This window comes from Eubalaena glacialis, chromosome 12, assembly GCF_028564815.1.
Source record: "Eubalaena glacialis isolate mEubGla1 chromosome 12, mEubGla1.1.hap2.+ XY, whole genome shotgun sequence".
Lineage (NCBI taxonomy): Eukaryota > Metazoa > Chordata > Mammalia > Artiodactyla > Balaenidae > Eubalaena > Eubalaena glacialis.
The window spans coordinates 22,012,656-22,028,142 of record NC_083727.1 but is presented as its reverse complement, the minus strand read 5'-3'; the positions used below and the strand labels follow the sequence as shown (position 1 = coordinate 22,028,142).

The following is a 15,487-nucleotide window of genomic DNA, read 5'->3' as shown; positions in this document are numbered from 1 at the left end:
CTCTAGCATTCTGTTTACATCTAATACTTACTCTCCTATGATAGCCTAATCATTCTTTATATTAAACTTACCCTACTTAAAAAAAGTCAATGAAAAATCTAAAACCTAGCATAATCCAGTGTTCTAAATGTCACCAGTTTTTAAAGTACAAGAAAATCATGTTACAATTTAGTCATGACTCAAAATTATGTCCATTAAGTTACAGTTGACCCTTGAATAAGGTAGGAGTTAGGGGCGCCGACCCCCATGCAATAGAAACACCCATGTATAACTTTATAGTCAGCCCTTTGTATCCAAGGTTCCTCATCTGTGGATTCACCCAACTGCAGATCATGTAGTATGTAGTATTTACTACTGAAAAAAATCCGTGTGTAAATGGACCTGGGCAGTTCAAACCCATGTTGTTCAAGGGTCAACTATTTTAAAGCTATAAGAATAGCTTGTTTCTCAATAGAAACATAAGGTGATAACTTTGTGAAGAAAGTAATGGTCGTATTTACTTTGTTACCTAAGTAATTGAGAACTGTAATGTATTTCTTAGTTTCCTAATGTCATAAATAACAGTACCACTTCTAACTTTTTAAAATTTCATACTCGTCTAAAGGACAGAAGCATATACCTAAAACTCCAATTCCATTCCATGTTGTAAACTCTAGGTACCAGGAGACATACATAAGACCATTCATAGGTATATGCATCCTCAACTTTACTAGATAATGCCATTATTTTCCAAAGTGATTGAACCAAAATGTACTCCCTCTAGCATTGTTCCACATCATCTTCCACAATTGATATTATCAGACTTTTCTGTATCATTAATGTAATTATAAAATGTCTTAGGGACCTTTCATTTTTTCTGAGATTTTATATTGGCACTTGAGTTGATTGGTGGTAGGACCCTTCCAGCACTAGCTTCATACTTTCTCAAACTATAAGAACCCTGGGATTTTATAAATACTCTTAATCTAGAGGTAAAATATTATGGAGTCATAGATGAACTAGTGGAGAATAGAAATGAAAAGAATGGTTCATCTTATACCTTTTAGGCTCTGCACCAGTAAACTTCAAAATGATATGTTAAATTAATGTGGTAGAACAATGGCCGGTTTGAGTTAAAAATAGAAAATATATATTATCTGTTAGGGAGTGAGACCTTTCAGAGCCCATCCAGAAGCTTTGTGTGGAAGACCCTGTTTCTGAAGGCAGAAGGCAGCATCTAGAAACAGGGAACTGCTTTCATAAGTATTTTAACCATTCAGTTCCCTGCCAAGTATTTATCTACAATTATGCAGACATAGTCTTAATGTAGACTCAATGTTAGACCAAAATCAATAGATTCATAAATATTAAAATAGAAACGTCTATGGACAGGGGCCATGTTTTTCTAATCGACTTTATTAATACAACTTTACCTGCAGATGTATATGCTCTTAATACATATAGTTTTGTTTGTTATATATAGATTGTGCATGGGTTATGATTCTATGTCAACTTATCACTTAAGATCTGATTTGGTCTTAATTCAGGTCCTTTTTTATTTAGGTTTCAGATTTATCTAACTCTTTAACTAATGATTATGTTTGGCACTTAAATCATCTTCTGCTGCAGTAAATTGTTACCACAAGTAAAAATTTAGTCAGATAAAATAGATTTTACAGTGTTAGAAAATTTAATGCACTTCAGAACAGATTTGTGTTATTAAAGTTACAACATTTTTTTTCTTTAAATAACTGTTCACCACTGTTACTGTGCACTTAGCAAACGCAGGTGCCACTAAGTTAGAGGTTAGACACTTCTAAGTACATTCACGTTTGCCGCACAACGTACGATCGTTTAATAGTCTGCGTTAGTAGTTTACTAAGTGTTTTGTATGTAGTAATCAATAAATATTTGTTAAATAAATCAATGGTGTGTTTAATTCAGTATTTGAAAGGATTCATGCTAATACTAATAGTTGAAAAAAATCTTTAAGCCTATAAAAGTTTTGAGTAACTTCTAATGTCAGTGTAGCGCCGTGAAAACACCCAAGGGAAATTTTCTGTCGTATTTCCAGATTAGAATGGAATCTCTGGAAAGATCCCTGCAGTACTCTTATCAGGATGGTGCTGGAACATGGCATGATTGCACCCATCACTTTGTGAAGCACATCCAAATACTTTCTTTAGATGACTGTTCTCCTTACTACTTAGATATTGAAAATGATTGTGTGATATTGTAACGAATTTTGTGGAAAAGCTTTCCTTTCCAAAGCTGCTTATCTAAGTGCATTATTTCTGACTGAAAAGCTTATTTTTCTTTCTGTCTGTCTGAATGGATTGCTAGCCAGTGGTGACTTATGGCTGACTTCATCGATTTTCAGTAATGAGATAGAGCAGTATGAGGTAAATGTCTGTGTACATGGGCAAGGACTCTAAATCACATTCTGAAAACCACGGGCTTGATGATGCAATGAGCCCATCTCCTCAGAAATGTTTGTGGTGAAGATTCCTTGAAAATGCTTGGGCTTAAAGCACATCACTTAAATGGCGGATTTAGAAAAATAAAGTTACAGTCATTAGAGTGGGAGAACCATATTGTCTTGTTCAGGCTAACTCTCTCCAAGGGTAGTAACGGAAAATTCACCAGGCGGTACATCTGATGGGTATAGTCTCAGTGGATGAAGGAGGCAGAGAGAACTTGTGGTACTTTTAAATGCATTTATTTCTCTACAGAGTAACATTCAAACATGTAACTGATCACGGCTTCCGTGTAACTGATGGACTCTATACTGTAGAATTGCCACAGATGTTCAGATGTCTCAGGCAAGGAAGGCACTGGAAGCAAATGCAAAAGAATCCTTGCAGAATGCACTCATCTGATTTCATACTGAGTCACTGCCCCTTGGTGTTGAAATACGTTTGGGATTCACTCTTGATCTTGATAATAAGAAGGAGTTGTGCACTATTAAAAAGTAAGAAATTTGTGGAATGGAGGGGGAGTCCCTTAGAAGATTGTGTGTTATGGTATTGCTATTTTGTAGCTCTTGTATTCTTTCAACATGGTGTTTAACTCCTTCAGTCAAATTCACTCTTCATTGAACACACGAATTGCCATGGATTGCTTTTAGGCAAGAACTGCATTGAAATTTTTATGAACTGAAAATAAAATAACTGTTTATGCTATACAGTACCACATGATATATGACTGTGTGAGATACAGGAAGACCTCCAACTCACACCATTTTTCCAAATGTGTTATTCACCCTTCTGCATAGGAGAAATTACACAGATACACGACATCCATGTATGTTACATGGGCATGAGTCACCTTTCTTTTCTTCTCTTTTCTTTTCTTTTCTTCCTTCCTCCCTCCCTCTCTCTCTCTCTCTCTCTTTCTTTCTTTCTATTCTACTATTCTTTCCTAGATTACATGTACATTTACTATACATAATATTGTACACTAATTACAAAAGAGTTTAGATAGATTTTTCATTTCTTCTGTATCATCTCCCCTTTAATTCATGCTTCCTTCATAAGGAAGGCCTTCCCTTATGACACCTATAAATCTCACCGCCTTCTTCCCATCTGTTCTCTCCACAGTTTTCCTTCATTCCATGATCCACGTCACTCCAATTTCATTGCCACCCCTCAGAGTTCTGCCTTCTTGTTTCCTCTGTCTGCCGTGTCTAAAATTAACTTTAAAATAAGCAAAATCTTCAAAACAAACACTGTGGTACTCTTTGCAGTAATCTTATGAAAGTACAATATAATCAAAACGCAGTTCAAGATAGATACAAGTTACTGGAAATCTTACTCCCAAAGGTCAAGACAGCTGTACTGTCTTTAAAAATTCATACAAATAGTGATTCCATTTCTTACTTAAGGTGCTGCTTTTCTTATTTTGGTGCATCCTTGGTTCTTGCCTGAGTTTGGCCAATTAGGCTGAAATATAAAAATTAGCAACTGAAGTAATGACATAACTTGATATATAGACTATAGCTTTGGTACAATCACATATAAATGAGGATATCGAAGATGACCTAGTGAAATGAAATAAAACCCATTCTGGATAAACTATATCATATATATTTGGGAATAAATGTTAGAGATCTAATGAATTTGCCCTCTAGTACAAACAGAATTGTAATAGTTTAATGCATTCCAGAGAAAAAAGGAAAATAATGTTAAATTAATTTAATAAAAACCACTCGTGTAAAAAAGATAAAGATATGAATGGAATTTTGGTACATTTCCACACTTGTGGAAATGAACCTAAACCTAAAATGACTCAGTAAACAAGTAGTGATTTCTGACAGGGAGAATTGAGGGGGCGGAGAGAAGATGCAGAGTGAATTAAACAGTAGAGAACATTCTAGAGGAGCAAATGCTAGAATGACTCAAAAATATCCTGGGATTTTTTTTTTCCATTCTGATAGATTTCTATTTATATTTCTTGGAGAGGTATGGTACATTTGACTACTTCATTTCTACACATGATGATACAAAATAATAAGAGCAACCAGCCTGCTAAGAACTCAAAGCCAGATGGTGTATATGTGTGTCATGCTGGGTTGATGGTTTGGAAATGCCAGCTCTGCAGAATGGCTGGAGCCGAATAATGCTTCAAGGTAATTCTACATAAGATTCACTTGTGCATCTCCATGTAACTTTTACATTCTTAACTTAATGAATTTTAAGTTACAATGGACAACATGATATATATAGGCAATAGAGTAAAATGTCTCTAATGTGATTTGTTAGCTGTCAGCTCAAATCAAATTTTAACAAAGTAGCAGAAATCTAAAATGGTTTAACAGTTTTGGCTAACTGCTTCTTAAACTAGCAAATAACCAAAAGTCAATCCTTGCTTCTCTGCAGGGAATGGTGGCCTGTTCCATCATTTTTAGGTATTACATTTTGAGGATTAGCCAGTGTGAGTTAAAAAAACAAAAACAAACAAACAAACAAACAACCCTAACAAAACCCAACAATTCTCTGTCTCCTGATGTTTGGAAATCAGGTGAAAATTGTTTTGGGTACCTCCTTTCTTTGATTGCCACATACTCACTTTGGGGAAGTCTTCCACAGCAGTTCAGGCATGGTGGCCATACTGTGGTCATAAGCAGGGGAGAACCAGTGGAGAGACCTACAGACAGTGACAGGGTAGCCACCAGGTAATAGTGAGGGAACTGCTGTGTTAGATGATACCAGTGGATAAAAAGAGTAAGAAAAGGAATCAGCTGTAGAGAAGTATAAGATTTCATAATACCATTAATCTTCTAAATTTGGCAAAATGTTGTTTAGACTATTACATTTATATTTTCAGAACTTCTTTTGTTTTTCTCTTCTAGAATATGAGATTGTTTCTCCCCTTTCATTTGCATTTTAAATCTTCATAAAAGTGTCTGTTTTTCAAGAACCAGTGAATCATTTATTTATTTAACAAACACTTATTGAGTAATGTAAACCCTTCTTAAATACGTTTTTGCTTCCTCTGTTTTGAGGCTCAGCTATGGTATTACACATTTAAGATCATTATGCCTTCTTAGTGGATTGATCCCTTTATCATTATGAAATGTTCTTCTTTATTTCTGGTAATATTCTTTATCTTGAAACCTACTTTTTGATATTAGTATAGCTATTCCATCTTTCTTATGATTAACATTCATATTCATTTACCTTTTAACAAATCTGTACCTTAACACTTGAAGTGCTGTTTGCTTTTTAAATGCAATCTGTCAATCTCTGCCTTTTAATTGGAGAGTTTAAACCATTTGTATTTAATGTAATTATAGGTATTGTTGGATTAAAGTCTGATATCTTATTTTTTTCTCTGTGTCATCTATTCTTTGTTCCTTTTTCCCAATTTCTGACTTCTTTTGGACTACTTTGATATTGTTAGTATTCCATTTTATTTCCAGTATTGGTTTATTAGCTGTGATAGAAAGAATTTCTAAATTGACCCCCAAAGATGTCCCACTGTAATCCTGGGAACCTGTCAATGAAAGAGCTATAACTCCTCTGATTACACTATGATATATGCACAGCTGACCTTAAGAAAGAGACATTATCCATGTGGGCCTGATCTTATCACATGAACCCTTAAAATCAGAAAGCTTTTTCAGGCCAGAAGAGGAAAGCAGAAGAGTCAGAGAGATCTGAAGCGTAAAGAGTATTTGATATTCTCTTGTTGGATTTGAATATGGAGGGAGCCATCATACAAAGATTGGAGAGCAGATACAAGGAGCTGAGAGTGACTCTGGCTAAGAACTAACAAGGGAACATGAACCTCAGTTTTATAGTCTAAAAGAACTGGATTCTACCAACAATCAGAATGAGCTTGGAAGTAGATCCTTTCCTTGAACCTTGAAATAAGAGCCCTACTTGGCCAACACGATGAGTTTGGTATTGTGGAACCCTGAGCATAGAAGCCAGGCTAATCCTCCTGGACTTCTGACCTAAAGAACTGTAACCTAATAAATTGGTGTTTTAAGCTGCTAAGTCTGTGGTAATTTGTTTTGCCACACAGACAACCAATACATTAGCTAAAGATCTCCATTTTATTGTTTTAGTGGTTGCTCTAGGGTTTACTATATGCATCTTTAACTTATCACTGTCTTCTACCAAATAATATTATACCACCTTATATGTAACTAAGAATTCAACAGCAGTATGCCTTCCATTCCTACCTTTTTGTCTTTTGTACTACTGTAGTCATAATTTTATTTCTAAATATGTTTAAGACCTCACAATATATTGTTATATTTTTGCTTTAAATAGTCAATATCTTTTAAAAATTAAAACAAATTAGAAGATAAATCTTTTATAGTTATCCACATATTTACTATTTTAGCAACTGTCATTGCTTACTATAGATTTGAAGTTATATTTGGTATCATATTCTCAATTCCTTTTACATTTCTTATAGTGAAAGGCTATTGGCAATGAATTCTCTCAGCTTCTATTTGTCTGAAAATGTCTTTCACCTTTGACAGTTTTTCCCCCTTAAGCACTTTAAAGATATCATTTTACTGTTTTCTGGCTTGTGTTGTTTTATACAAGAAGTCTGAGATAATTTTTATCTTTACTTTTCTGTACATGATGTCTTTTTCTGTAGTGACTTTCAAGATTTCCTCTTTTTCACAGATTTTCAGCATCTGATTGCACTTCTGTATACCCAATAATCAACTTAAGAAATAAAATACTGATATAGTTTAGGCCCTTGTGTCCTTTCCTCAATCTTACCCTCCTTGTAGAGGTACCTAAATTTACTGTTATTAATTCCATGTGTTTCTTCCTATTTTACTTCATATACATGCATCTTTAAATTTATCTTTGCACTTTTTGAAATTTATTTTAATGGTGTCAATATGCAGCATTTTTTGTTTTCTTTTTTTTTGTTTAGTGTTTTGTTGTGAGAATGAAAAATTGATGTGTGCTTAGAATTCCATTGTGTGACTATAGCATGATTTATTTATCTAGTCAACTATTAAGAGATATTTAGATTGTGTCATTTTTCTGAAGCAATGAATGTTAAAATTAACTTTCATGTAAATGTGACTTCATAGTGAAGTCACTAGATAAAAGAGTATATGCATCTTTAAATTACTAGATATTGCCAATTGTTCTTCAAAATGGTTTTCCCAATTTGCACTCCCACCATAAGGATTCTGGTTATTCTCCATCCTTATAATACTTGGTACTCTCAGAATTAAATTGTGAGTAGTTACATGGATGAGAAATGCTATCTAAATTTGCATTTCCCTGGTTATCAGGTAGGACACCTTTTAATATGTTCACTGCCAGATTGTCATAGAGATTATTATTCCCCAGTATGGCCACTCCAATTTCTCAACCCCCATTAGGGTTGACAAAGATCTAACATCTAAAGTCATAAGATGTGCTATGGAAAATTTTCCCAAGTAGGAAATTATTCTCTGAGTCATTTAAATCATTTCTGGTCATCACAGCATGATTCTTGCCAACACTTTAATTGTGCCATGCTCAACGTGGCAGTCTTAACTTCTCTGGTTTTTCTGGTTGTAGAAAAGCAAGAACCCTTAAATCATTGAAGGCAAAAGATAGGCTAAATTATGAAGAAGAATAGAACATTACTCTGACTAAGAATGACTAATAATAGCAGGATTTGTTGAGTTCAGAAGAGCCTGGTGTATTATATGTAAAAAATACTGCAGGATTTTTGTTTATTTGACTAAACCTGGTGGTGGAATCTCCATTACTGGGAATTTTCAAAGTGTCTAAGATAAGAGTTTAAACAGAGTGATTAACAATCTGAGTATGTCAGTGCTTTGCTGAGGATAATTTTGAGGGTCCTTCTTCCTTTTGTTCTGTGCCTCAGTGAGGAACAGAGCTTTCATAGATTTGTTCCACTGCCAAGATGGTAATTCACTAAAAAAATTATTTTGTTATGTTTGCTAAACATAATGAGTAAAGTTGCATCTTTTACAAATAAATCATCAGTAAATTATTTCTTGTAAATGAAATCAGAAAAATTCCCCTGAATCTATTCTCGGTGCTAAATGGGTATGACTTTGAGCCTAGGGAATATATTTTCTGCCCTTTCCATAATTTGAATTATCATCTGCCAAGCTGTATTACAGTATGCTGCCTGTCTTCACTCGAGGCTAGGGATCATCAATACTTTTACCCCCACTTTAGGAATTTCACAAATAACTGGGCTCTAGCGTTTCAATGTTCTCTCTCTGTGATAGTCCAAGTAAACATAGCTGATGTCAGTAATTCAATTTGTAATTGATTGGGGAAGGTACAAGTTGTTGTTGTACATTTTTTGGGAAAATGGTGTGGGTATCTAAGTTTACATTACTTTGGACAGATTTTATTTCATAAAGATTGAAAACCTGAGAAGGAGGTCATTTAGTTCAAGTTTGACAACAGAAAATTGCTCCATTTCAGTCTTGATTATTGCGTTCGGTTGCTTTCTCCATGACTCAAGGACTAGAAGCTTTCTACCACTTCCTTCGGTAGAAAAAATTTTGACTCTAAGAGATTAAATCATAGGAAGGTTTCTTCACATGCAGACTAAACTGTCTCGTTTATTATTGATCTTTTTAAATATTTATTTATTTATTTTTGGCTGTGTTGGGTCTTCGTTGCTGCATGCGGGCTTTCTCTAGTTGCAGCGAGCCGGGGCTACTGTTCGTTGAGGTGCACGGGCTCCTCATTGAGGTGGCTTCTCTTGTCTGGAGCACGGGCTCTAGGTGCATGGGCTTCAGTAGTTGTGGCACGTGAGCTCAGTAGTTGTGGCTCGCGAGCTCTAGAGCGCAGGCTCCGTAGTTGTGGCGCATGGGCTTAGTTGCTCTGCGGCATGTGAGATCTTCCCGGACCAGGGCTCGAACCTGTGTCCCCTGCATTGGCAGGCGGAGTCTTAACCACTGCACCACCAGGGAAGCCCTATTGATCTTTTTTAAGTCTTTTTCTTTGCACTTTTTAGATGTTTGTTAAATCACACTAGTCAATATTACTAAACCACAGATGTGATGTTTTAAAATAAGGGACATGTCATTTGAGAACTGGTACCGCTTTCTGTCCATGCATGTTTTGCATTTGTCCTTAGGTGTGCAAAAATGGAAGCAGTGTTTTTAAGATGAATTTTCTCACCTATGATAGCAAGTTGTAAATGTCTGACTCCTTTTCTATTTGCAGGGCTAGCTCTTAAAATGTGCTTCTGATCCTCTTTTACCCTGTGTCATGTTGCAAAGGTGTAGCTTGTTTGCTGCCCTACAGCTTGGGTTTCTTTCGATCTTATTGACTAATACCAATCATTGTCTCCCTCCAGGTTATCCAAGCTGTCTTTTTTGGCATCTGTGTGCTGACTGATCTTTCCAGTCTTCTGACTAGAGGAAGTGGGAGCCAAGAACAAGAGAGGCAGCTCAAGAAGCTCATCTCTCTCCGGGACTGGATGCTGGCTGTATTGGCCTTTCCTGTTGGGATTGTGAGTATGATGTAAAAAAGCATTTAACCACAAAAGAAACTTGGGTCTTATATCAGACTTCTAAGGGGGAAAAAAGGGCTCATTATAGGCTTCCGTATTGGGGCTGCCATAACAAAGCACCACAGACTGAGTAGCTTAAACAGCAGAAATTTATTTTCTCATGGTTCTGGAGGCTGGCAGTCTGAGATCCAGGTGTCTGCAGGGTTGATTTCTTCTGAGGCCTCTCTCCTTGGCTTGTAAAGGGCCTCCTTCTCCTTGTGTCTTCACATACTTTTCCCTCTGTGTGTATCCCTCTCCCAATCTCCCCTTCTTAAAAGGACACGAGTCATACTGACCAGAGCCCCTCAATGAACTCACTCAATCTCAATTGCCTCATTAAAGACCCTGCCTCCAAATACGGTCACATTCCGAGACACTAGGAGTTAGGACTTCGACGTGTGAATTTTAGGGGGGCACAGTTCAGCCCATAACCGTTTCTTAAGCAGCCCAAACTTGAAATGTATGTTCCGTGGGTCTGTGACCCTTCTGGTATTTTTGAACTTGGGAGAGGAAGTCAGTATTAGCTCATACTTCTTCACTTACCCAGCGGTGCCATTAGCTAATATCACTTAAGTAAATGCTGCTTAATGTTTGGGTCTGTTCTGGCTTCGTTGATTTTCATTGTTTTCAGTTAGATTCCCTCCTTAGCTTAACTTCCTTTACAGATCTGTTCATCATCCATTGTCTGTACATAAAGCATGTTTCTTTAAAGGGCTGGGGCCCCATGAGATTCTATAGATTTTAACCTGTGTATAGCCAGGAGAAGAATGAGAGAATGCTTGTAAATTGTGAGAACAATTAAGAGTGTGTTATCTAATTCAAATTCAGAGCTTTCATTGGCCACCTGATTTCTGGGAAAAATAGAAACCCATGTACCAAGTCCAAGGTCCTTTGTAGGCAGAGTCAGAAAGTTGTTTTTTAAATCCTTCCAGGACTTCCCTGGTAGCTCAGTGGTTAAGAATCTGCCTGCCAATGCAGGGGACACAGGTTCGATCCCTGGTCCGGTAAGATCCCACATACCGCAGAGCAACTAAGCCCGTGCACCACAACTACTGAGCCTGCACTCTGGATCCTGAGAGCCACAACTACTGAGCCCACGTGCCACAACTACTGAAGCCCGCGTGCCTAGAGCCCATGCTCTACAACAAGAGAAGCCACCAAAATGAGAAGCCCGTGCACTCCAACTAGAGAAAGCCCGCACACAACAACAAAGACCCAACTCAGCCAAAGAAAAAAAGAACTTTAAAAAAATAAATAAATAAATCCTTCCAATGACTCTTATTTATACCTGGCAGAAACCTCTACGTGCTTATTCTAAGACCAGTTAGTGGACACCCAGACAGTGAATTGCTTTTTCTATGTACTCAATTGTGTTTTCTTGGATGAAGTAACCCTCAGCTCTTGACAACAACACAAGGAGAGTAGTATAATCTGGTCACACTTCTCTGTTCATTCCTCATCCTTACCCTCTGAAAACCTAGATAGATGCTCAGATTGAAGCCATCTACCAAATCTCTCAAACTCTGTTGCTTAACATAACAGAGTTAAATGCTTTACATAATATATTTGATATTTCCTTCTCTGGACTTGCCTCATAAAATGCAAACACCTTCTATCAGAATACTCATCTGAGAGAAAATTTCCATTGGTATAAACTGTAAAGACTAAACTTTCTGCATGAAAGAATTATCTAGAAAATCCAAGTCTGTATATTTTCTGTTACTTTTTACTGGCTTACTTCCCTTGGAATTTTTTTCTTCTTCTTCTTTTTTTTTTTTTTTTAGTTGCAGCATGCAGGATCTTTTAGTTGTGGCATGCAAACTCTTAGTTGCAGCCTGTGGGATCCAGTTCCCTGACCAGGGATTGAACCTGGGCCCCCTGCATGGGGAGCATGGAGTCATAGCCACTGGACCACCAGGGAAGTCCCCTTACTCCCTTGGAATTTCTATAGGCATGTCACTGACTCTGGAAGTCTTCCTTGGCTAGAAGGAATATAATAATAACACAATACAAAGGTACAGGAATACAATATTAACAATTTCTCTTAGCTCTGCCTCACCTTCTGTTATGTGGTGTCAAACTGTGTCTCTGTGAGCTTAAGTTGTATGTCTTGACACTCTCACCAAAGGCTCATTGCATATGCCCTTTAGACATTTATGACATTACTTTAGCCGAAAACTTTTTGCTCCTGCTTGAGACTTGAGACACTTGTCAGCTTTCAGTATCCTTCCTGAATTTAGCCCGTGTATGTATGCTTCATGGTTTGTAAAAGAATGGGAGCCTTTTTTGTTTGCTTGTTTGTTTGATTACATCTGGTATTTTCCTTTGTGCTTCACAATTTTTGTTGTTTTCTGTGTGTTTTAGAAGAGGGGAGAGAAGTAATAATGCCTTTAATTTCACCCCCCTTTTTAAGCCAGAAATCATAATATTATATTTTCATTACATAATGTACCTTTCCTAGCTGATGAGCTTCACAGAAGAATTTAAAGAACAAATAATGAATCAGAGATGTGCGGTTTCAATGATTTCTTTAACTCTTATTTTTTTCTTGCCCACTGGTATTTTATAGTCAATATTTATGTTTTTCATAATTTTCCCTGTTATTATGAGTCATTTTCCCTTTTACAGTCACTGACCTTTTATTTTTCCTGACCTTTTTGGAGCCTCCTCCCTACTCCTTCCTCTCTTTTTCTCTTTCTGTCTCTCTCTTTAATATTAGGAAGAATCCTGGCCCATAATTTCCTTACCTTTTCCATTGTTCCTTACTCTGTCATTTGATTTTTTGTATCTGTTTACCTGATTTCTCACTCTAATGCACAGAAATTCATTCTGAGGCAAAAAGCTGTTAATGCCTTCTTCCTAGACCCCATTAATTTTATTGTGAAGTCATATTTACAGAGGATATGAATTTGGTTCTTTATAATCATTTTTATCCAAAATATTTTTTTCATTAAAACATACAATTTAATGATTTTTGCCTATCTTTCCCCATGGTTATTTCCCAGCTATCCTTCCCAATGAGCCCTAATCTTTGCTATGACTTCTGTATCTCCTCCATCTCCCCCAGCTGCTCAGTAGGGTCTGGAATTCCATGGTAGTTTTACCACTTAAGATTTTCTTTCTTGTTAACATATGTACCCTTCCTGAAGCAATGCCATTAGGAATCACCTGAAGTGGTGTCGTCTTTACTCTTCCTGCGGCTCCCGGCCTGGGAGGGAGGTGCCTGGCCCAAAGAGTTCATTATATCAGAAGGACAGGAATAGCAGTAATGCCCAGGACCTGTAGGATCTGTAGTGTAAGAATGCCTATGTGTGCAAATGATTGATTATAACATTTGTAATTAAACAACTTGTACCATGTTGGTTGACACAGTCAAGATCCTAAAGGGCAAACTATGCCCAGAGAGCCTGGGGCGAGGCTCAAGCATCCTAAGGAGGAAGGTACAGAGGCTCCACTTAGAAGCCTGTGGTCGGTCCCCAGAGACCTCCAGACTCTGACTGCCAGGTGACTGCCAACCTCACAGAGGACTTCCTCTGCTCTCTTCTCCTGGCTTCCTCAGCTCCACGCCTTCTGTTTGTCAACCACAAGTTTGCGGGGGGAAAGCAATGTTATTTTTGCTTCCTGGTACAGGGCAAAAAGGCGATGGGTATAAAAAGAGGGCAGAATGGCAGCTGAATGTATCACCTCTGCTCAAAGTTTCCCAAAGAGACCTCTTAGCCCTGAGCTTTTCTGGCACTCCCATTGTCTCTCTCTCTCTCACCTCAGCTGTAACTATGGCAGCAAGAAAGACCTGGTAGGTTATCTAGGATTTGTATTTTCTCCACTAATGCTTCCTCCAGTAACGAGCTGACAGTAATTGCTTTATGTTGGCATGAGGCACTAAATATGATTTTGTGACCCATGGACCTGATGTGTGTCTACTTCATGTACTCTCTGTCTCTCTCTCAAGGATATATAAAAATAATGAAGCATTCCAATCCAAGATAATTGGGGTAAGGCTTTGTTTCAGCATAACCTTGAAGAAATCAGGCAGGGTTGCTTGAGTGAACATAGCATGTATCATCCTGATTTGTGTAGATTCCCATAAATGCAAAGCTGGCCTTGATTAGTAACGCTAATGGCCGGAAACCACCGCCACTCCCAAAGCCTTGCAGCTCATTTTTGCAGGGATAACCCCTGGGAGGCTCTTCTTACCATGTGCAGTTCATTTCTGAACGCTGTCCCCCTTTTAAAGAAGCATTACAAATAATTCTATGACATTATGTGGTCTGGAAGCACTGAAGTTTATTAGGAGCAATCAAACCAAGAATGTCTTTTGTCTCCTGTGAGTTCGTTGACTTTTGTGCTGGCAGATACTCTTCTAGTTAAGAGAATAAAGCTAAGGCTTTTTCAACCAAAAAGAAAAAAAGAGAAAGAGTAGCAAACAATGAGTATGATGAGTATGAAATTGCCTCTTTCAAAAATCCTAAATGTGTCTCCAACTGCTATCCCAAGCAGCCCATTTAATGACGAAGAACAATTATATATTTTCCATTCATTCGAGTCTGTGCATCCCGTTCCTCCGCAGCTGCTCAGCTTGCGTGATGCGTGATGCACATAATCAGATCTCACCACCTCTCCAGTACACCTTTGTCCCTGGGCTTACTTGGGTTACTCTAGACCAGATGCTGGGTGGCTGCTTTGCTAACCGTGATGGATGGGTGAAGATGAGGATGTACCTGTCTCAATAAAGAAGCAGTGGGTCTGAGAAGGTCCTGGAAATTTGGATCTGTTCTAACCTAGGATGGGATCCAGGGTATCCTGAGCAAACTAGCATGTGCCCCAATGAACTTTTCTGGAATTTGAGCTTTTCATCCGAGTTTAGTCTCAAAGCTATTTGTTAACTCTTTCTGGTGTTATAATCATGTTCTGGTAAAGACTTTGTGAAGATTTTACATGTAACAACCTAGTCTAGAACCCTTTAAAACTCATTTTTGCTTGTGGTGGGAACTGTATGGTACCTGCTGCCTTAGGAAACATGGAAAATGGAGTTTGAAGTTTCAAATGCACACTCAAAGAAAAAGTATCTAGCAATTATTTTCAGAAAGAGATTCCTCAAAGTCTTCGTTTATTGATATACTAGCTAACTCTAAGCCATCCTTCAGAAAAATTTTGTGATGCATATAAATTTAGATTGTCATACCTCTACGATTTAAAAAAACATTATTTTCATTTCCGATTTTTAGAGGTAAGAGATTGGCTTAAATGGAAAGCAAACTTAGTAATGAATATTAGTTACTAATATTAATGTCTGTTGATGTAACACACAAAGGAAGGGAATTTGATTCTATTTGAGATTGTAAATAAAAGCCAATGCTTTTCTTTCTGTTTTGATATTAAGGGGAAACTTGGGATTTAATACACTTAATATCTCCTGATCCTCTCTTTATTAAATTTTCACACAGGTACCTAAAATCAAACTCTTTTCTATTTTCTTTAAGCCTTCACTGATGTTATA

At 37.3% G+C, this 15,487-nt stretch overlaps 1 protein-coding gene across 1 annotated transcript in view; it reads left to right on the top strand.

The window, feature by feature from the left end:
- AIG1 (androgen induced 1) overlaps nt 1-15,487 on the top strand; it is a 227,168-nt gene that overhangs the window by 51,344 nt on the left and 160,337 nt on the right. The window contains 1 exon segment of the mRNA XM_061207459.1: nt 9,796-9,951. Within this exon segment, the coding sequence (XP_061063442.1) occupies nt 9,796-9,951 (156 nt within the window).